General features: G+C 46.8%; 6 protein-coding genes across 15 annotated transcripts; 4 read left to right on the top strand and 2 right to left on the bottom strand.

The window, feature by feature from the left end:
• Window positions 1-464: 464 nt before the first annotated feature.
• Window positions 465-7,563, bottom strand: LOC6531914 (transcription factor Ken). Its single transcript, XM_002092664.4, has 3 exons — window positions 6,942-7,563; window positions 2,791-2,960; window positions 465-2,734 (listed from the first exon to the last, which is right to left on the bottom strand). Exons 1-3 carry the CDS (start codon window positions 6,948-6,950, stop codon window positions 1,117-1,119), a joined length of 1,797 nt encoding a protein of 598 aa, XP_002092700.1. The 5' UTR covers window positions 6,951-7,563; the 3' UTR covers window positions 465-1,116.
• Window positions 7,564-9,097: 1,534 nt separating this feature from the next.
• On the top strand, window positions 9,098-11,072 carry LOC6531913 (trifunctional enzyme subunit beta, mitochondrial). The gene is made up of 4 exons (XM_002092663.3): window positions 9,098-9,257; window positions 9,507-9,666; window positions 9,725-9,899; window positions 9,955-11,072. Exons 1-4 carry the CDS (start codon window positions 9,194-9,196, stop codon window positions 10,963-10,965), a joined length of 1,410 nt encoding a protein of 469 aa, XP_002092699.1. The 5' UTR covers window positions 9,098-9,193; the 3' UTR covers window positions 10,966-11,072.
• On the bottom strand, window positions 11,064-12,354 carry LOC6531912 (NADH dehydrogenase [ubiquinone] 1 alpha subcomplex assembly factor 3). The gene is made up of 3 exons (XM_002092662.4): window positions 12,004-12,354; window positions 11,332-11,530; window positions 11,064-11,279 (listed from the first exon to the last, which is right to left on the bottom strand). Exons 1-3 carry the CDS (start codon window positions 12,252-12,254, stop codon window positions 11,139-11,141), a joined length of 591 nt encoding a protein of 196 aa, XP_002092698.1. The 5' UTR covers window positions 12,255-12,354; the 3' UTR covers window positions 11,064-11,138.
• A 63-nt stretch (window positions 12,355-12,417) lies between these two features.
• LOC6531911 (ceramide phosphoethanolamine synthase) lies at window positions 12,418-14,810 on the top strand. Of its 3 annotated transcripts, none has more exons than XM_015196120.2 (2): window positions 12,418-12,667; window positions 13,358-14,810. In XM_015196120.2, the coding sequence occupies exon 2, from the start codon at window positions 13,418-13,420 to the stop codon at window positions 14,576-14,578; it is 1,161 nt and encodes a 386-aa protein (XP_015051606.1). In that variant the 5' UTR covers window positions 12,418-12,667; window positions 13,358-13,417; the 3' UTR covers window positions 14,579-14,810. The 3 variants fall into 3 exon arrangements, with proteins under 3 accessions (XP_015051606.1, XP_039228936.1, XP_002092697.1); XM_039373002.2 differs by lacking the exon at window positions 12,418-12,667 and adding an exon at window positions 12,912-13,022; XM_002092661.4 differs by lacking the exon at window positions 12,418-12,667 and adding an exon at window positions 13,060-13,176.
• A 785-nt stretch (window positions 14,811-15,595) lies between these two features.
• Window positions 15,596-17,848, top strand: LOC6531910 (scoloptoxin SSD14). 2 transcript variants are annotated; one of them, XM_039372882.2, is made up of 3 exons: window positions 15,596-15,672; window positions 16,018-16,782; window positions 16,846-17,848. In XM_039372882.2, the coding sequence occupies exons 1-3, from the start codon at window positions 15,668-15,670 to the stop codon at window positions 17,789-17,791; spliced, it is 1,716 nt and encodes a 571-aa protein (XP_039228816.1). In that variant the 5' UTR covers window positions 15,596-15,667; the 3' UTR covers window positions 17,792-17,848. The 2 variants fall into 2 exon arrangements, with proteins under 2 accessions (XP_039228816.1, XP_015051605.1); XM_015196119.3 differs by lacking the exon at window positions 15,596-15,672 and adding an exon at window positions 15,806-15,920.
• Window positions 17,849-18,033: 185 nt separating this feature from the next.
• LOC6531909 (TAR DNA-binding protein 43) lies at window positions 18,034-21,576 on the top strand. 7 transcript variants are annotated; one of them, XM_039372977.2, is made up of 6 exons: window positions 18,034-18,137; window positions 19,162-19,413; window positions 19,473-20,045; window positions 20,105-20,736; window positions 20,796-20,939; window positions 21,005-21,576. In XM_039372977.2, exons 2-6 carry the CDS (start codon window positions 19,173-19,175, stop codon window positions 21,074-21,076), a joined length of 1,662 nt encoding a protein of 553 aa, XP_039228911.1. In that variant the 5' UTR covers window positions 18,034-18,137; window positions 19,162-19,172; the 3' UTR covers window positions 21,077-21,576. The 7 variants fall into 7 exon arrangements, with proteins under 7 accessions (XP_039228911.1, XP_039228910.1, XP_039228912.1 ...); XM_039372976.2 differs by having other exon boundaries at window positions 18,035-18,137; window positions 19,159-19,413; XM_039372978.2 differs by having other exon boundaries at window positions 18,038-19,413; window positions 21,005-21,088; window positions 21,119-21,576.
• The last annotated feature ends 34 nt before the right edge of the window (window positions 21,577-21,610 follow it).

Genomic DNA, 21,610 nt, shown 5'->3' with positions numbered 1-21,610 from the left:
GTTTGGTTCTCGAAAGTAACAAACTGAAATTTCAGTCCATTTTACTTATTGTCTCTATAAGCTGTAAGGGAATTTCCTAAATCATTTATGGTTGGCTGATTTTAAAGACTTTTTTATTTCATATGGTCCCTAATTGATAAAATATACGTTTTATAATTACAAAAATTGTAGCTAATTTGGATACTTATCAGTGTGCTTAAATATTTCATATTATATAACATTTAAATTAACTATTCATTTTGGTATTGGGCTGCCAACTCAGCCTAAGAAAATACTAAGCCACTCGGAAAATACCAAACTGGTAACGGCTTTGGTGGGCGCCAAAATTTGAATAAAACTTACAGTGCGAAATATTTGTACCTGAAAAATATAATTGAATAATAAAATTTTACACAAAACACAGCGTCGGTTTAAAATAAAGTATATTTCTAAAAATGATCGAAAGAGTATAAACAAAACGGAAATGCTTTTCTGATTTTATTACGAGCTTGCGAATTATACTGTACACTTTACACACTTTAATTGGCGATTTTAGGAGGGAATACGTAAAATCTTAACACAAAGAGTGTATCCAAAGGTTTGGGCAATGAAGTTCATGCAAGACGGGTTGGAAATACAATAGAAATTAAAATACCTCTCGTATAGACATATGCTTACAAATAAGTGCTCCACTGTGAATGGACCAGCCGCTTAAAAAGTATTGGATTGGGCGTCTAGAGCAAGGGTGTAAGTAGTAGTGGTGCATTTGCGGGGAATTGGAATCGGGATTGGATGTCGAATACAACTTAAATGAGAAAGCAACGTGAATGGCCTCCGGGGTGCGCATTCGAAATGATAAACGATCAAGGATCATGCGAATTCGGATGTGGAGCTCCAGGCCGTTGCGTGAAATATGATCGAGCGGAGTCGAGTGAATGTGTTGCGTTGCGTAAACTTACGATTTAAATTTAGATTTTACATATTTATACAATAGGCAATTAAATCTGCTACTGCTACTATTTAAAATTCAGGTCTCTTTGCAATTGTCCGTCCGGCGGCGAATCACCTCGGATCGACTTGGATCGGATCGGACAGATGGGATACTCTCGGATTATGCGGTAGCCGATGCCCGGGACACTATTCGCGCAGATTCTTCGTCAGCAGCAGGTTATTGTGGTGGCCGGACAGGTGGCGGACGAGCTCCTGGACCGACTCGAAGCACATGGAGCAGAAGCAGCAGCTGTACCGGTTCTCCGTGTCCGCCCCGTTAGTGGTGGTGATGACGTTCCGGTGAACGGAGCACAGATGCTTCAGCAGGTGGGCCTTCTGCTTGAACATGGCCACGCAGAGGCGGCAGGCAAACGGCTTCTCGCCTGTGTGGACGCGCAGATGGGTCTTGAGGTTCCAGGACATGCCGAACTGTTTGCCGCAGTACTCGCATCGATACTCCCGCACCGAGGAGGCATGCGTGTTGCTGCCGGCTAAGTTTGCAGCGGACCCGGAGGCAGACCCACTGCGTCCCTCCGGATGGTCCAAGTTAAGGCTGATGTGCGACAGACTAGAGAGTCGCGACTGCAGATTGGGCATTGCGGACATGGCTGCGTTCTGGTTGGACTGCCACTGATACACAAACTGCGGGCCCAAGTGCATCGGCATCTCGGGACTCTGGGCTCGATTGCGCTGCGCCTCCAGCAGATGCTTCCTGTCCGGCGTCAGTGTGTCCCCATTTAGTGCTCCGTCCTCCAGGTGCGCCAGCATGTTCTTCTCCGATCCAAAGCCCGAAATGGGCGAGGTTGTGGACTTGGCCAGGCGCAGTTCCTCCAGTAGGCTGTGTGGGTACGATGTGAACGGCTGGTTGTCGCTCTGCGTGTTGTGGAATCCGGGTCGTCGCTTCCGATGTGGCGTCACCACGTAGTTCTCCGGCGAGCTGTTGATGTCAGACCCATCGGACAGCGGCTTCATTACGTCCTTGTGCGAGTCGAAGAACAGGCCCTTGCGCTTCGTGCTTTCGCTCGCTGTCACTGCCAGGTCGATGCCGCTGTGGTCTGATCCGGATCCCAGGGTTCTGCTTGCCGAGTTCTCGCTCTTCGTTCGAAGGTCGAGTGAAAGGTTGACGGGATTTATGGTTGAGCTGCTGCTATTGTTGTTGTTATTATTATTGTTGTTGTGGTGATGATGGTGGTGCTGCTGGTGGTGCTGGTGGTTGCTGCTGGCGCTGATGTTGCTGTTGCTACCGCTGGTGCCGCTGGGCGGTGCATTCGAGAGATTTACAATTTCGTCCGTGTCCTTGTCGCTCTTGTTGTCCTTGTGGGTGCATTCGTCATCGTCCTCCTCCTTGCTGTTGTGGCCACCGCTCCGCTCGCACTCGGCCGCGCTCTCGCAGTTGTCGTTGGAGTTGAAGGCGGACGAGAAGTCCGCGGCGTTGCGCGACTCATCTACGCTGTCCACCTCGTACTTGAGCGTCTGATCTGGCTCCAGATTCTGCGGGCTGGTGTACTGCTGCTTTCGCCTGTCTGCCCGATCCCGCAGGCCGCCGCACTTGCTGCTCAGATAGGCGGAGTCGGTGGTCTTCCAGCTGTCCGACTTGATCTGCAGCAGCAGCAGCAGGTCGTGCAGATAGTTCACATCCCGCGAGGTAATGCACGTCTGCCCGGAGTACAGGAAGTCCAGCAGGAACTTGAAGTAGGTGGCATTTACGTCCGGAAAGTATACGGTGGTGGAGCAGTCGCTCAAGTGGGTGTCCTCCAGCAGGTTCCTACGGCAAGCACGAGGCATTAGTAAAGTCTAGAGGATGTATTTCAAGTAGATTACCTTATCAACGGACTGGCGGCCGCCAGGACCAGTTTGTGGGCGTGTAGCTTCACTTTATTCTCGCAGACGATGGTCAGGTCCGCCGGGTGCTCCCCTCTGAAGGCTGCTCCGATTTCTTTGAGTATGCACTCGCCATGCTTGCTGTATTGCAACATCAACATTCTTTGAAACTGCAAGTGGAAGAGCAAGTATGTCGGGTATCGTTAGATTTCTGCTATTTCTTTGGCCCAGATCATGGGTGTCAAATTGCCAAGAGACCCACATCAACTGCAGAACAAATTTTCCATTTCTACTCAATTGTATTACTAGGAAAAAATTGCTCAAATTCATCTCTTAAGGCGCAATCGCCGAAATAGGTACAAATTAGTACGTATACGTAATATTCCATTTCCTAACACGCAATCTTGACCTAGGACAAGTATAATTATGAAACCGTTATCAGTGGCTGCTTAGTACAGGAATTCAGAAATTGTTTATGATTCGATTGTTCTAAAGCGAAGAGCTTGATAATAAAAATTTAACATGAGGTGTAATTTTTGAGCAATAAGTTATGCGTTATTTTTCTTAAAAACTAGAACCATTACTGCCGATTAGAAAGTGTGAAATACTTTCAAAAGATAATGGGAGATCAAAGAGTAATGGCTTGTTTAAAGACCAACTTACGGAAGTTCGAGCTATAGAAGTTGAACTGTATGACTACTCCATGGAGTTATTAACGAATGTATGTGGAGCATGTGGTAAAAGTGAGGCCAGTGAAATAGAAAGTTGTGGAATGGGAAGTCTGCATCTTTTTGCTTTGGTATTACACAATCCGCCTTTCACCGCCTGTGTCGCCCTCTCTTTCCCCCTCTCCACCTCTCCCTTGCACTTTCCAGCGATTGTGTCATGCACGCACACAGGCGCACAGCGCTTTTTGTTAGAAAAAGGATCGTGGAAAGAGATTGGAAAGTGCTTTCCATAACGGTTTAGTGCGACACATTACTGGAATTTCAGCATGCGATCGTGTGTCAGTGTGTGTGCTGGCATTAACAAACTTCCCATAAAGCAATAGTAAATGTTTACTAATCAGGTTTTTAGGTTTTTCTGTACTTGGTGTTTTTGTAATACTGCAACCCACAATCGTTATACGTGCATGTGTATTTGTGTGTGTGTGCTTTGTTGGAAAAGATGAAAGCTTCACTTCATAGAGCTCCACTATGTTGTTGTTGGTGCTATTGTTGTTTGTGGTAATGTTGTTGCCTCCAAAAAAGCTTTCCCGCTGTGTTGTACTGTTGTTGTTGCTGTTTCTTTTATGCGATGAAATTGTTACACTGAAATTCGCTGGCCTGTGCAATTGTGTCGTTGTACACAGGCAGAAAAATGTGGACTTGCAGGTGAATGTGCCATTCAAATTTGATGGATCATTTACATGTGTATCAAGTGGCATTTTGAAACGTAAAATTCTGCTTTTGTGAAGTTAAAGCTCAGTTAAGTAACCTACTTTCTAGCTGCAAAGTGGAAATCTTTTGAAAATTATGTAAAATGTGTAACACCAAGCCGCCTTTTTTCTCTGTGTAGCGGACTGTATCTGTGTAAGGTCTTGCGCGTGTGCGTGTGAGTGTAGTGCAGCGGGACTTTTGCAAGTGTGCGTTCACTGGGGGGCCACCATTATTGTATTGTGCAAGAGCATGGCTTGTAAGCTCTTTTCGGTTGCGCGAGTGTGAGTGAGTGTCTGCATGGCCCCACGAAAAGTAATAAACCAAAAAGCGAAGCTAAAGTTCAGCAGCAGCAGATCTCGAAAACGGAAAAAACGAAAAACTTCGGAAAGATAGTCTTGCTTTTTGTTACGCTCTGCTGCTTCTCCCCACCATTACCCCGCGACCAGCCCCCCTTGGCTCCACCACTCCTTTTGCATGGAGACGAACGAAACGTTCACTTTCAATAAAACTTGAATGACTGGCTTGGCGGAGAGCAAGAGAATGGAAATGGGAATGTTGTATTTGGCTTGGGAATGGCAAGCGAAAGCTGAGCATGGATCTTTGTTTTTCGCTTTTTGCAATGGAGTGGGGGATCTGGTGTGCTCATTCTAACGCTAGATAAATTCCAAAGCGGTATTGACAGAACATATACAGATGTATGTATCTATGAGTGTGTGGTTGTATACTTAATGCTTCCACGAATCAGGGCCATTCACTTTCTACAAGTTTCTCAGCGGATTTCGCAATCAAAATCTGCTTGCGAGTAGAGCATGACTAAAGATCGTTACCGCATTTAAGGCAATCAAAAGGTGAAAGTTCATGGTAATAATTCCTTAAATGAAGACGCCATAGGGATACGTACGTATGTACGTCCGTATGTATGTTTGTGTATTTCCCAACATTTCTCCTCTCTCTTCGCGGGACTCACACACTCGCGCTCACACGCGCACTTCGGCAAACTGGAAATGAGAATGAAAGGGACAAAGCGAAAGAGGAGAAGAAGGAGGAGGCGGAGGATCGCGGGGAGGGCGATACGAAAACAAAACGCGCTAACTCACAACGCGCGCATAAAATCACCTTTCACAAAAAGCTTTTCTCCTCTCTATGCTATGTATGTATGTCTGTATGTCCAATGATCGGGGTATAAAGCTAAACAACGAAACAGACATAGCGACATATAGACATATAGACGGAGAACGCAATCGTTTGTATATGTATATTTCCACACTTTCCGATTTTTGTCGTCGTCATCGTTCCCATGTAATGTAAATGTAGTTTTACAATTACTCTTTCCCCTGCGCTTTGTGGTGTGTGTGCAGATTGCGTGAGTGTTTACGAATATAAAGCACATGTGTCTATTTCCAAGTGGAAGAGAATGGCAAAGGGAACGGAAGCGGGAGCGTGAGCGGGGGCTACAGGAAAGGGGAACTGGAAATGGAACTGGAAACTGAAATGGAACTGGAATCGCATGGATCTTATCCGATCGAAGGCCTCAAAAGAGAAAGCTATGCGGGGTTTTGAAAGTATTATAAGCTCGCGTAAAGGTAAAAAGTTAAAAGGGAGCGGAGCGCGCATTCAAACTCGTTTTCCTGCCCTCTCTGTCGCTCCATCGCAGTCGCATTCTCCTCCTTTCCCGCTCTCTCCCGCGCTGCCCCTGCCCCCTTTCACGAAAGCTCTGACTTGCTGATCCGAAAAGAAGCGAGGGAAAATGGCAAAGAGTCGCCGTCGCCGTCTTCGTCGTCGTCTTTCGTACTTGTTGTAAATGCTACACTCGTAAAAGTGACCCAAATTTGAATTGCATAACTCCATAAGCTGGGCGATACGGAGAAAGATAGGAAAGGGGCTCGTAAGGGGTTTACAATGCGCTAGTTTCGTGGACGCCGTCAACGGATCTACGTTTTAAAAATATGCCAGATAAGGGGCCAACTAAACGGGGAAATCAAAGATCTCCTCACAACAGCCTTTCTAAGTTTTCCCCACACCCACGCGCCTTGAACTGAAACCCCTCCATCTGGAAAAACCTACGCCCCTGTCTTTGCTAACAGCATATTTTGTAACATCTGCGCGATCGTGTAACCGCATGCATGTGTTTGTGCATGCGTGTGTGTGTGTGCTTTTTCACCTTCACTCTTATTGGAAAGCAGTTAAGTTGGTCGAGTGCGTGCGCCAATGTACGTATGTTCGAACGTAGATATGTGTCTTCAAATTCCATGACATGCATACGATCGCACCAATACACGGGCGGTATTACGCAGACAAAAGCACGCGATGAAGGTCACTAAGCCTTTCTTGTCTCCAGTTGTTGTTGTTGTTTCGCTGGGTTCAGTTGTTGTTGCAGTGCTAATGATGTTCATGACGACGAAGATTGGATCGCCACGAACCGAAGCTTCGAGGCAAAGTTTTGGATACCATACGATACCAAACGTTACGATACGATGCGATCCAAACCGAGCTTGGAATGTTTTCAGTTTTCTGCTTTTCTGTTTTCTGCTTTTCTGTTTTCTCTACCACTATTAAGTTAGTTTCTGACCTTGGCTGCTTTGTGTGCTTAGGTGCACAAAGAGCCACACACACGTATCGCGGACGCAGACGCAGACCCAAAACCCCGACTTTTATCTCAGCGATGTTGCAATGCCCAAAGATGATGAAAATCTCAAACGTCGGAAAAGCTTGCTGCCGAACGGCGGGACTCACCTCTTTCATTAAGTTGGTTGTTCAGCAGTTGGTTAATCCCAGTATGAATATAGTCTCATTCACTCGCGCACTTTCTGTTCTGTTCTGATCGCCTAATCCCTGCGATCGGCCATTTACTGCTGGCTGCTCAGTGGAAACGGAAACTTTCGATTTCATTGACCATGGTTTGTTTATATTTTTTGGAGCCAATTTCACAGAATTTCGCAGATTTAAAAATTTCTCTTTGGCTTTTCCTGTTGCCTCTTTCTCTTCCTCTTCTTTTTATGCGACGCAACGCAAGAAATATCCACCAACACACTGGCAATGCTCACTTAAACGCACACACACTCACAAAAGTTCACTACAGCGGCACAACTACAACTACAACGGCAACATTACTTTAACTAGGTTGAAGTTTTGTTTTTTCTTTTTGTTTTATTGCGAAATAAAAAACTTGATTGGTAAAACTTTTTCTGGCGCGAGCGCGACTGCGAGTGCGAGCGGGACAAAGGAACCGATCTTGCCTCTCTCTCGCTTTTCGATTTCAGCTTCTGCTTTTGCTTTGCTTGTGCCTGTGCTTCCACTTTCAGTTTGCGCGCGCGCACGTCCGTTCACTCGGAGCCTTTTTTTTTGACTGTGCGGTCTTTGCGAACTTTGCGAACGATCGCTACTACCGACATATCGATATCGATACCGATATACCGATGCAAAGAGAATCAGTCTTGTTTTTCTCTCTTTGCTTCTGCTAGCAGCCAACCAGCAACAACAACAAAAACGGATCGTTACAGTGGGCTATCGGAGTATTTTGCCACCTGACTCAGTGAATTTTAACTTTTAGTTACTTTGCCTGTTGCTACATTACTTACGTATTAAAAATAAGCTCGAGACCAAATATAAATTGATTAAAAAACACATAATAACACATCGGAATGCATGTATTCCTTTAGTTATTAGATTATTTTGTTCCAATATTGTTGTATTTCTAAGAGCGATAATTTCACCTGCCATATGCTTCTTTCAACCACTGTAAATGTCTCTTCAATGAAAGAGAGCGGACATTTCATTTCCCGCCAAAGTGTGAGCTTTCACCAGGGCCTTTAAATGTGTATGTATGTATGTTGTTTAAAATTTACATAAACGTTAATACAATAATTTGAAAAAATATATATTCACATAATTAAAGTATTGAATGTAATATACGTACGCACATAAATTACGCCATCTGCAAACTACTATGAAGGGTCATTCATAATAAAGGCTAAATAATACCAGTGTTCAGTCTGCATACCTTCTTTTACTTAAAATAATAGTTTAAAATTATTTCAAGATTGCGTACCACATATGTAGAAAGGATTCTTGTACAACAATATTTTACTGCAATACTAAAGAAATGCGTACCGAAACATTTCACCTTGATCTCCAATAAGCAGCCATCCTTTCATTATTTCTATCCTTTGTGAGTCCTTAACGATCGCTCATTTGAATGCACACGCCACCTACATTTGCATCTTACCCTTTACTATCCCATTTTGGGAAACCATTAAATTCGTCCTTGAACCTAATTTCTTTCGTTGGCAATGAAAGCAGCGAGTGAAACGAATTTGTATGCAAATCATTGAGGAAGTAATAATGGTTCCATAACGACAGTGCATTTTATTTATAATCTATTTTAGGTTTGAAGATAGAAATTGAGAACTGTGTAGATTCTACAGGACTGCAAGAGTGACCTTTGGAAGTAATCCTTTCTTTCGACCATTTGCATGCAGCTATCTAGTTGCATTGTGGTTCAAGGACACGGTTAATGGTTTTCCATTGTGGGAAAGGGTATGCAGATTGTAGGTGACGAATGGGCGCGCAGATGGACATCGTAAACAGTTAATAGGACAATCAAGATCAAGGTCATTGAAGAAATCTATCCCTATATGGGTCTCCTAGATTGTTTTGCACACATTTGAATGAAGTTGAATTGCGTAAGAATAGAAAACGATTTTCATACGCAGTATGGCAAGCGAAAATAACTAAGTATTCCTTTCTATTTGAATATAACTAAATAATATATTTTAATTTGGAAACTGTCGTTTTCTATGATCTACGAATAAGCTCTTCAGAAAGAGTATTTACAGTTCGAAAGCTCTTTATGCACTAGCTTTCGATAACCGATAGTATGCAATGAGTGCCGATAGCAAACCGCGATCCGGCATTCATCACTAGCCAAACAGCTGCAGTCGCAACAGCGAGAAAAGCGAGAAGAGAAATTCGAAAACTTTCGCAAAATGAGCCTTCAAAATGTCTGCCGTAGGGGCAATTCCTTCAACCTGTTGAACGTCACCAGGAAAGGTGAGTTATTGCTGCAGGTGCTGTAATGGACCCAATCCCAAAGCTATACTGCACCGGTTGGACTTTGGCTCTGACAATTCATAACGATTTGTGGCAGCAGCAGCCGATTGAATCTGAAAGGGCCAAAGTCCAAACTCGAGTTCGCAGTGACGTCTTGCGGGGCAAAGATAATGATAGTGTATGGGTACATCATGATTAAAAATAAAGTGAAACGAGAGTGCTAAGGATAATCACGAGCCCCTTTTCCAGTTCAATGCCGCACTTTATCGGCCGCTGTGGCGAATCCACAACCGAAGCAGAAGAACGGCCAGAATATTGTGCTCGTCGATGGCGTCCGCACACCCTTCCTGACCTCCGGAACCACCTACTCCAAGCTGATGCCCCACGAACTGGCCAGGCACTCGCTTTTGTAGGTTCACAATCCTTAGTATCCATGAAGAATTTTCTCATACCGCTCCATTCAACAGGTCGTTGTTGCAAAAGAACCGCCTGGACAAGGAGCTCATTGACTACATCGTGTACGGCAGCGTTATTCAGGAGGTGAAGACCTCCAACATTGCCAGGGAGGCAGCCTTAGCAGCTGGATTCAGCAACAAGACACCTGCCCACACTGTCACCATGGCCTGCATCAGTTCCAATGCGGTAAAAGCCTCGTTAATAGTTACTTAAAATTCGAATCTATGACCACACATTGCAGGCCATCACCACGGGCATGGGTCTGATTGCCACCAACACCTACGATGTCATCGTGGCCGGCGGCGTGGAGTTCATGTCTGATGTGCCCATTCGTCACTCCCGCAAGATGCGATCCCTGCTCCTGAAAGCCAACAAGGCCAAGACCCTGGGGCAGCGGCTGTCCCTGCTGTCCACTTTTAGGCCAGATTTCCTGGCCCCCGAGCTGCCCGCCGTGGCGGAGTTCTCCTCCGGCGAGACCATGGGACACTCGGCCGATCGTCTGGCATCCGCCTTCAACGTATCCCGCAGCGAGCAGGACGAGTATGCCCTGCGATCCCACACCCTGGCCAAGGAGGCCCAGGAGAAGGGCTATTTCACCGATTTGGTTCCCTTCAAGGTGTCCGGCGTGGACCAGATCGTGGACAAAGACAATGGCATCCGCGTGTCCAGCCCCGAGAGCCTGGCCAAGCTGAGGCCCGCCTTCGTTAAGCCCTACGGCACTGTGACTGCAGCGAACGCCTCCTTCCTGACAGACGGAGCCTCTGCTTGCATTATCATGACCGAGGAGAAGGCTAAGCAGCTGGGCCTGAAGCCCAAAGCTTATCTGCGCGACTTTCTGTACGTGTCGCAGGATCCCGTCAACCAGTTGCTGCTGGGACCCGCCTACGGAATTCCCAAGCTGCTCAAGAAGGCCGGACTTACCCTGAAGGACATTGACTCCTGGGAGATTCATGAGGCATTCGCCGGACAGATCGTGGCCAATCTGAAGGCTCTTGACTCCGACTGGTTCTGCAAGACGTATTTGGGCCTGAGTGAGAAGGTCGGCACCCCCGATCTGTCCAAGTGGAACAACTGGGGTGGTTCCCTGTCTATCGGCCACCCCTTCGCCGCCACAGGAGTCCGCCTCTGCATGCACACGGCCAACCGCCTGGTCCGCGAAGATGGCAAGCTGGGAGTGGTCGCCGCCTGTGCAGCTGGAGGACAGGGCGTGGCCATGCTTATTGAGCGCTATCCGGGCGCCACCGCCGACTGAAATCGCCAATTATTCGACAAGGAGGAGAGTGCAGTTTGACTGCGAGATTGCTAGCTTTTATACACTTTACAACTATGTCTATTACGAATAAAGAAATCTGAATTTTACAAAACAGTTTAATTTCTAACAAAGCACCAGCCTTTTAAACAATCATTAGATGTGTCTAAGTAATCCTACTCGGTCTCGTAGAGCTCCTTCTTCCGCAGCTTTGCTTGCAGAATGTCGTTCTCGTTGTAGGTGAGGTGCAGTGGGGGTATCAGGGCGCAGGCCACCATTCGGTTCTCGGCATTCAGGAAGTTGAAGGTGGCACATGCCTGCAAATAGTGCGATTTAGTAAGGATCTTAAAGAGGGAGTGGAGTACCTACCTGCTCCGTGCGCAGGACCTCTACGTTTATCTTGTACTTCTTCATGAATTCTATGATCCTCTTGGAAAGCGCTGGCGGCGGCGCTTGGTCGCCAATGCCAATAATTAGAACGTCGATCTTTGGCTCTAAGGTGGGGAAGAGGCTAAGACTGTCCTCGTTGATGTCCTCGAAGCTGTTTACGTTCCAGGATAGAACCGATCTGGAAATATCAACATACCAAATCAGATGTAACAAAACATTTCGTTATTACTCATAGATATTAGTTGATTGCTTATTCTAGTATGGGTACAAATAAGGCATGGACTTGCTGACCGTTACAAAATGGTTATTTCAAATCGGAAAATGTCTTACAATTGAATTGAAATACAGGGTATACAGTGATAATTTGCTAATAGCCTTAAAAATGATAGAAATCATGGAAGTTTAAATATTCAACAAATCTTTAACAATTGCTTGATTTTACATCAAATAGTTGTAGTATGAAATTTTTAGCTGAATATTGTGATATTCTTTGACTTTTTCATTACAGCTTCTTGACTTTTGCTAAAAAAATTCAAGGACTGCGTAATTAAATTTTAAGAATTGGGATTGAAGGATCAGTGCCATGGCATAAACCACATGCACTTGTTTACATAATTGTGCGACCCACTGCATCCGACGATGGCCACAAACCTGGGGAACACGGAGATGGGGCCAATGAGGACCATGTCGTTGTTAAGCCTGAATCCGTACTGGCTGTAACCGGTGACCATAAGACCCAGATCCGTTTCGGTGTTGAAGATGGTGACTTTTGTTTTCCCGTCGTGGTCGTAGGCCTTGCTGAAGTTAGCCGGAATCGTGTGTAGCCGGCGACATGCGGGGCTGCGCGGCAGCAAAAGGTTACGACCCTGCTGGCCCACCGTCCTAAGGGTCCTTGCAATCATCGTTTTGTGTTAGAAAAGTAATTAATGGCTATCACAACAATTTAAAACTATCAAAATAGACTGAAGTTGAAAAGTTTAACAGGCCAGAGTGGCCGGAGGTGCGTAGTGCGGGCTGGCCGAAATGTTATCGATAGCGGTGGATGCCATCGCTATTGAACGATATCGCGCTGCGCTGGCCACACTACTTGGCCATTAATTTACGAAATTTACGAACAATTAACATAAACTTTTACATTTATCCGTGTGTTTTAGCAATAACTATATATCTATGTGCTGTTGTTGACTACGTCTAAGTGCCACAGTGTCTGCAGGCTGCAACTCCAACAAGTTGCTCGCAATTACCCCCATCGCAGTAATAAATACTGCAATGTTTTGATACAGTGTATATTCGTTTGCAATGATTCAGCAAGGCGGTGAGTGCAACTTCCCAAACGCAATTGCCGTGCATATCTTCTATATCATCTAAATTACTTCGATCGTCAATTCCAGCCAATGAATGGCTCCTATTACCATATACCATATGCCCACTTATCAAGGGGCACCTCTCCGCACACATACACACACAGAGGCACGCACGCCCTATGGGTGTGTGTGATGGATTGCTGCGTGCACGCACACACCTGCAGCCAATTAGAAGCCCCGTTAATCGGCATTGGCAGTTAAAAGGTTACTAATAGCGGCTATAATTCCCAGTGCCTCGCCAAAAGCTTCCGCAAATACCAGCAGATAGTGCGCCACTCAGTGGAGTAGAGCAGATAGTGCGCTGTGGTGGGTGGGCTGTGGAGAGGGGTTGCTTGTGTATGTGTGGGTGCCCAAGTGAGCCGATTTAGTCATCCAGAACCTGACCATATTGCTCTGTTTTCCCTATTTCGTCACTGCAATCGCTCCCTAAAATTCCTTCGATAAGAATGCGTTGCCAGTGGTTAGTTAACTTTCGGATTTTAAAGATCGTTATGACTTGCACATACATATGTATTTGAAAGAGTGATTTCAAAATCATTTATGTGACTTACTTTATGTCGCGCGCTGCTTATCTCGACAATTAGTGTGCTAACACCTTTGATACACCATATTGATCAGCTTCACCTCTTTCCGCCTTGCAGTTGCTCCCTGAAATCAGCCCGATAAGAACCTAGTGTTAAGCGCTACCTCAAAGTGTCACCATGATCGGACCCAGTTCGCAGATCAGCAAGATCCTGCTCACCCTGCTGTTTCTGCTGATCATCTTCTACGTTTTCATGGACGTGGAGCTCTACCTGCGCATCCATAACTACACCATCGAGCGGAACTACCACACGAATGTCTCGCTGCCCGCTTCCGTCGTGGGTCAGTCCACCTCGGAGTCCGGGTCCGGCAGCATCAGCAGCAGTAGCAGCAGCAGTATCAGTACGAAACTCCCCACCGCCGGCGATCGGCAGCCGTCCTACGAGGACCACACCTGGATATCCTGTGATATAAACCCACTATGCCATGTGACCGTGAAGGCTATTCTGCTGGACCACACCAACCACTACCTGTTCGCCCCGCTGGCCACCATGTTCGACAACGTGATCGGCTTCTCGCGCTCCACCTTTATCACGCCCAACATGATATCGTTTTTCCACGTGGGCGTGGCTTGTCTGGCGGGAAAATTGGTGGCCTCGGACAGCCTGGGCTATCGGCGGCTGGGCGTGCTGCTCTTCCAGATCCGCACCTTCCTGGACGACCTGGACGGGCATGTGGCGCGCGTGCGCAAGCACATACGCGGCGAGCGCTCGGAGATCGGCACATCTGGCTACTATGTGGATGGCCTGTGCGACGGACTCGGCTGCATTGCCCTGCTGCTGGGCATATTCTTTTACCTGAAGAACAATCCACCGCGGAGGGGCTACTCCATCATACCGATGAGCGACTCCAAGCTGCCGGAGCCCACCATGATGATACCGAAGATGAAGGCCACCACGCGTAAGGTGGCCAAAAACGTTATCAGCTTCACGGGCCAGCTGCTGCTGAGCTCGACGGCGTGGAATCGCTACATTGCCGTCTACCAGAACATGCTGGAGCGGGAGGACGTGAGCGGCAACCAGTCGCATTGCCAGGACTACGTGTTCAAGTCCAGCTGGTTCTTCTGCGTCGCCTGGATGTGGCGCATCGTCAACGTGCACGCCCTGCTGCACTGCGTCCTGCTGAGCATATTCTGCGACAAGCTGTGGGACTTCCTGCGCGCGATCCGGTACAGCGGTTATATTATCCTGTTAGTTGCTATCTGTTTAACTGAAATGCACATTCTGGAGGCCCAGAACTACATTTTCAACTCTACGGCGTGCAGTAATATTTCACTGTGATTTTACTAATATTACGAGAAAATACAATAATATTTGTGTAGTGCAAATCAGCGATGCCTTTTTTAATTGTGTATAAATAATGTACCATAATTGTTAGCCAATCATTAATATTTCGAAACCAACTAATGCATTTTGTCATTCAAGCGCGGTCTGCAAGAGCAATCGAAACTCCTTCAGCTGTAAATAATAAATGTTATTGATTAATAAAGTCTTGGTGTTTTAATTGTGAGAATTTCCATTTTCGTTGGCATTTATTTATATTTTGGTTTATTAATCACAAGGATGCTGGCGATAATTTAAGGTGATTAATACATGTTTCACTTTAACAGAAGTCGTGCTTTAGAACGCAAAGTTGTTCTTTTGTTTTGTATCCCGTTTTATTTAACATTTAATTCCGCTCAGAACAAATTTGGAATCATAATTGTATGTACGTATGTATATTCCCTAACTTACAGCCGACCGATTGTACAACAAATTATGGTTCATCGATTGTTCGGACTTATCGATTGGAGGTGCACTAGCCACTATCGCTATAAAAAATACTAAAGCACCTGAATATTCAAACTTTGAATTGGAAAAACCGTTATTAAATAACCATTCGTTTATTTTAGGTTTTGTTTGTACTATCAGTAAAACATTCCGAATACAAGGTTAAAGTCTAGCAGACTTCCTATTAAAATCTGTTATTGGTCATTTATGTAGATTAGTTTTCCTTCACGGTTCGCTGGCTCCCTATTTTTAGCCTAGAAAACGTTTCAAACCGACCTTAAGACGGCTTATCACTAGCTGCCCGATAAAAAATGCGTTATACCTTATACAATTAAGTGGCTACTGCTGATTTTACTTCTTTAGTTCTCGCCGGCCTCTTAGTCACAGTAAACTTTCTATTTCTGACGTCTCACGCTTTTGGATATGGATTCGAAGCGGCTTACATTAGGCGATGGACTCTTGTCTTATCTTCAATTAAAAACAGATAACGAATGGATATATAAAGCGCCCTGTGCCGTGCGATTTCCATTTAATTAATTCTTTCCTTGGAATTCATATAATTCTAAATTGAAGCTCGCAGTTTAAGGATACACACAATAAATGTCGTAAGTTCCCAAAGGTGTTGTCTGTGAATTAAAAACAAAGGGAGCAAACTACCATGGAAAATACTGCGAGAAGGGATATATCAAAGTATTCTAAGCTTCCTATGAAATAGGACTGATATAGGATATGGATTGGGCCTCTCGATCGCAGCAGCCGGTAGGAGCTGAGCCCGGAGTCCGAATCCGTCAGAGTTTCCATTAAACATGTTGTATGGGGAGCTATTCGACGCCTTTGGTGACCTATTAGTCGGGTACGGTGACCGATTCGATGGCAAGTGTCCCCCCGGAATGAATCGCACTTACCAGCTTAAGTATCCTAAACGCGGTCAATCCGTGATCTCATTCCAGGTGCTGCAAGAAGTATGCCGTCTGCTGGATTATCCTGGCGGTGACCGCACTGGGTGTCACCTTGGGCCTGGTCTTTGGACTGCGGAGCAAGGCGGAGGAGCCCCGTCGCATTGGCGCCGTGGCCTCGAATGGCGTGGGATGTGCGGAGGTGGGCGGCTCCATGCTGGATATCGGAGGCTCTGCGGCGGATGCGGCCATAGCCACCATGTTGTGCGAGGGCGTGATGCTGCCACACAGCTTGGGCGTGGGCGGTGGTTTCGTGGCCACCATTTACTCCAGAGAGACCGAGTTCAGTGAGGTTCTAATTGCCCGAGAAACGGCTCCAGCTGCGGCCACGCAGGACATGTTTGTCGGAAAGGAAATCACTGGCGCACTTTCCTGTGCCGTTCCCGCCGAAATCTATGGCTACTCGGAGCTGCACGACAAGTATGGCCGCCTGCCCTGGAAGACGCTCTTCCAGCCCACCATCGATCTCTGCCGGCGCGGCATCCTCGTCTCCAGATACCTTTCCGGAGTACTTCAACGCGAGGAGGAGCGCATCAGAAGCGAGCCCTCCATGGCCGAGATCTTCATCAATCCGAAAACGGATGAGGTGTACAAGGAGGGCGAGGTCATGTACCGACACACACTGGCCGAAACTCTGGAAATCATCGCGGATGAGGGCGCCAAAGCAATCTATGGCGGCGGCAGGGTGGGCAGGAAGCTGGTCGAGGATATCCAGGCCATGGGCGGCATTGTCACCGAGGAGGATCTGCAGAAATACCAGTGAGTATGGAGTTTATAACCTAACTAGTTGCTATGGAATATACTTGACATGCGACCTTGCAGTGTTCGCTGGGAAGTGCCGCTCCACTCCCACTTCAATGGCGGCTACAAGCTCCTCACCTCCACGCTGCCCACCAGTGGGGCCGTGTTGACCTTCATGCTGAACGTGATGGAGCCGCTGTACACGAGCAACACGGACAAGTACTGGCAGCGCTTGGTGGAGACTTTCAAGCACGCCTACGGGCATCGCACCAACCTGGGCGACATCCACTATGAACCAGATGTACAGGAGGTGTACGAAAACCTCATCGATCCCGCCTTCGCCGCTCAGATCCGCAAACTCATTTTGGACGACAGGACCTTCGAGGACATGTCATACTATGGAGCCAATTTCGCCAATGAGGAGGATCATGGTACAGCGCACATTTCGGTTTTGGCGCCAAATGGCGATGCCATCTCAGTGACCAGCACCATAAACAGCCATTTGGGAGCCAAGGTGAGGTCCCGCCAAACCGGCTTCATCCTGAACGACGAAATGGACGACTTCAGTACGCCCGGAAAGATAAATACCTACGGCATACCCGCCAGTCCCGCCAACTTCATCAAGCCTGGCAAGCGGCCGATGTCCTCCACCTGTCCCAGCATCGTGTTGGATACCCACGGCAATGTTAAGCTGATTGTGGGTGGTGCCGGTGGGTCCAAGATCACCACCTCCGTGGCCCAGACTATTCTCAGGTACTTTGTGCTCCACGAGCCGATTGAGAAGGCGGTGAATTCGGGACGACTGCATCACCAGCTGGCGCCAATGCACATCGACATGGAACCGAATGTTCCCAGGCACACTGTGGCCTATTTGAGAGCCATTGGACACGACATCGTCTTTCTGGAGGACGACAAGGCTTACTCCGCACAGACGGCCATTGGAATCTTGGGCACTGAACCACACCCCGTCTGCGATCGCAGGAGAGTGGGTAGCGCGGTGGTGGTGGAACCAGATGTATTAGATTAGTGCACATCAGATTAGATTAAAACGTTTTTCGTGTTCATCTGAATGAAACAAATTAAATTTAAATTAACTTTTCGAATTCAAATCTTCGGTGAAAGCACAATGCTGCCTAGCTGTTTTCGCTGCTGGGCAGCACTGCTAGTTTTAGTATTTCATATGACAGTACAAAGCTCCCATAAATTCACGGATCACTTTTAGTATTTTATTACCGGTTGGTATTTCGCACTAGCCCTAGCTCGGCCACACTGCGCATACGTCAGGCGATACATACACAGGAAAAGAAAATCGAAACGGAAAGCCAGGAAAATATGGTTCTCTCGTCTGTAGAAAAATTGTTGAGCTATCAATTGTAAATATTACCTGTTTCCTATTTCGCACCGATTGAAAGTGGATGTGCAGCGAAAGCGTGTGTTGTGTCGAAAACCGAGCGTGGAACGTACAGTGAATACCTGATTTTGCCTGGGTGTGAATCGAATTCGTGTGAGAGAGCGTGCGATCTGAGACCTGAGATCTGGGATCTGGGATCTGGGATCAGAAATCTATATCTACTTGCCATACGCAGAGTCAGAAATTACAGCCAGCATCTAATCCCTATCAATAGTGTAAGAATTGTTGTGTAACCACCTTTTAGGACCGCCCAACTGCGTCGTCTACCCATTTGTCCTCCTCCCGCCGATTGCGCTTGTGTGTGTGTGCGCTTGTGTGTGCCACACACTTGCACACATACAGATGCCAGGATTGGATATTTGTATTTAATTTATGGGGTTTTCATTCATTGATTTTCCGATACCCATCGCGATTCCACACTCACAAATGTCAGTTTACTTGCAATAAGTGGGTGAAATATCTGTATTCTTGAGTAGTTCAAAACATGTGCTATATATATGTACATAAACTTGAGTTTGGGCTCTTTTTATTTGTTTATTAACTAAATGTACGTAAAATTCCTATTTAACCAATGTTGGGGTGTATTTAGAAGGTTTAACTAGATTAACTAAAAGAATCAATAATATATCAATGTTTCTAACACTGCTTAAGTAATTTAAGTTCCTTATTAGTTTTTACTTTATGATACAAAGTTCAGAAATATAGGAAGATTTTAGATTCTTTTAGGAATGTTCATTTGTGCTATTAGTAGGTGAACCTTATATAAATGTGTGCATAGAGTGGTTCCGGGGAACCTTTTTGTGTTGGATATATTGTGGGATGCATCTGGATAGAACGGATGAACTGAGTGAGTGCATTCATGAATGCAGCGATGCAGAATATGTGGGATGCTTCAGTTGATTGAATGACATGGTGGATCATTTCTAGAGCGAAGTGTGAGCCCCCTGCGGCGATAGATTTCTTTAATGCCCTCTCGTTTCTAGCAGCCTCCTAGGAGATGGATTTCGTTCAAGTGTCGGAGGAGGAGGGTGACGAGCCCATCGAGCTGCCGGCTGAGGAGGATGGCACTCTGCTGCTGTCCACCCTGCAGGCGCAGTTTCCTGGATCCTGCGGTCTGAAGTATCGCAACATGGACACGAAAGCGGTGCGCGGAGTTCGCTCCAACGAGGGCCGACTGTTTCCACCCAGCGTGGAATCCGGCTGGGGCGAGTACCTGTACTTCTGTGTCTTTCCCAAGGGTAAGTTTCAGTTGCATAGCTCACCGATGAACCCGTGATAATTCTGTAATCCCCCACAGAGAACAAGCGCAAGAGCGACGATAACTTGGAGAACTCAACGGCCAAGACCAAACGCATCGAGACCCGTCTCCGCTGCACAGATCTCATCGTGCTCGGCTTGCCCTGGAAGACCACAGAGGAGAGCTTGCGAGAGTACTTCGAGACCTACGGCGAGGTGCTGATGGCCCAGATCAAGAAGGACACCAAGTCGGGCCAGTCCAAGGGCTTCGGGTTCGTGCGCTTTGGCTCTTACGATGCCCAGATGCGCGTGCTCTCCAATCGCCACCTCATCGACGGTCGCTGGTGCGAGGTTAAGGTGCCCAACTCGAAGGTGAGTCCTCTCGAAAGTCTACAAATTACACGCCTAATAAAACCTCTGTTTTTCCAGGGCATGGGCCACCAGGTGCCTTGCAAGGTATTCGTGGGTCGCTGCACCGAGGACATAAACTCCGACGACTTGCGCGAGTATTTCTCCAAGTTTGGCGAAGTCACCGACGTGTTCATTCCCCGACCCTTCAGAGCTTTCAGCTTTGTAACCTTCCTCGATCCCGACGTGGCACAGTCCCTGTGCGGAGAGGATCACATAATCAAGGGTGAGTCACAGCAGTTTGGAGAAGAATCAATCAATCAATTACCAAGTCACTTTCCTCAGGCGTTTCGGTCCATGTTTCGAACGCTGCCCCAAAGGCCGAGCAGAACAGAAACCAGCAGGCCCAGAGCTATAACTACAACTCGGCCAACAGCTTTGGCATGCACTCATACCACCCACAGGGTAACCACATGAATCCCGGCCGCAACGGACACCACAGAGGTAATAACCAACACAGTGCTCACGGCGGTGAGAACTCAATCATCGCCAGTAATCACAACAACATTGGCACCGCCGGCTACGGCATGGGTGGCAACAATTACGGCGGCAACTCGGGCGGGGGCTACCACAACAATGGCAGCAATCACTCCAGTGGCGGGAACACAAATCGCCAGGACGGCGGCAGCCAGTACAGCAGTAGGCAGGCGAATTTTCACGGAATGAACCAGCCCCACAACGGCAACGTGGGCGGCAGCAACGGCTGGATGAACCGCGGCCACCTGGACATGCCCAACCTGCAGGCGCTGGGCATCAATTCGCAGGGATCAAGCTCCTCCAACCAGGGCCAGAACATGAGCAACCAGTCAATGCTCAATCTCAACTCACTGCCCATCAATCCCGCCCTGGTCGCTGCCGCCTTGAACCAGTGGAGTCTGGTCGGCAACCAGCTGCAGAACCAAAACCAGGACCAGCAGGCAAGCCTCCACACCTCTATCATTGTTTCAAACAAAAAACTCTTTCACTTACTCCGCAGGGCGGCAATTTTTTATCGTGGATGGCTCAGAACGGGGGCCACAACAACGCCAACAATTTTGGTGGACGGAAGGGGCCGAATAACCCGAACAATCCGGGTGCCAACGGAATGAAGCCCGACAACTCGGGCTGCAATGACCCACAGGTAGTTGAGCAGTACAATTCCCGATAAAGGCTTGGAACTCACCCAGATTCTATTTGCCATTCCAGAACGGGAACAGCGGTTGGTCGAACCAGAGCAGCGGATCTCAAAACTCCGTGGAGAAGTCAAACTTTCTGTAAGGCGGTGCCTGCTGGACGAGTTGGTACCCATTAATGTGGTTAACGATAACCAAAACCTCTGTAGCTTACTTAAAGATATATGTATTCCACATATAAACAAGTTAAGAATTGTATTTAATATGTAATAGATATTTTGATAATTGTAAGCAAGATGACACTGGATGGCTAATAACACAATTTATAGAACACACTTCGAAATAAATTCTGCGCCAAAGCTCAGTATAAAGCTCTTCGAATGGTGTCATTTAAGTAGGATTGAGCCTAAATCGAATTTGTTTTGTATTTTGTTTAATTTAGCTTACCTAGGTATGATTACTTATAAAGATTGTGCACATTTAGGGCTGGATCTGTGAAGAATTTCCATTATAACAAGGTTTTCTTTTAGATATCTAAACGAAATGGCAGAGCCTCATTTCAGAGGAGAATTCATCTAAGTTGTACATTAATTTCAAATACTCTTAATAATAAAACTTGTGGATTGCAATCCAAATAAACCATGACATTTTATTCTATTATTACACCCGGTCTTGAGTC

Source organism: Drosophila yakuba, chromosome 2R (genome assembly GCF_016746365.2).
Source record: "Drosophila yakuba strain Tai18E2 chromosome 2R, Prin_Dyak_Tai18E2_2.1, whole genome shotgun sequence".
Lineage (NCBI taxonomy): Eukaryota > Metazoa > Arthropoda > Insecta > Diptera > Drosophilidae > Drosophila > Drosophila yakuba.
This window is presented reverse-complemented; position numbering and strand designations above follow the sequence as displayed.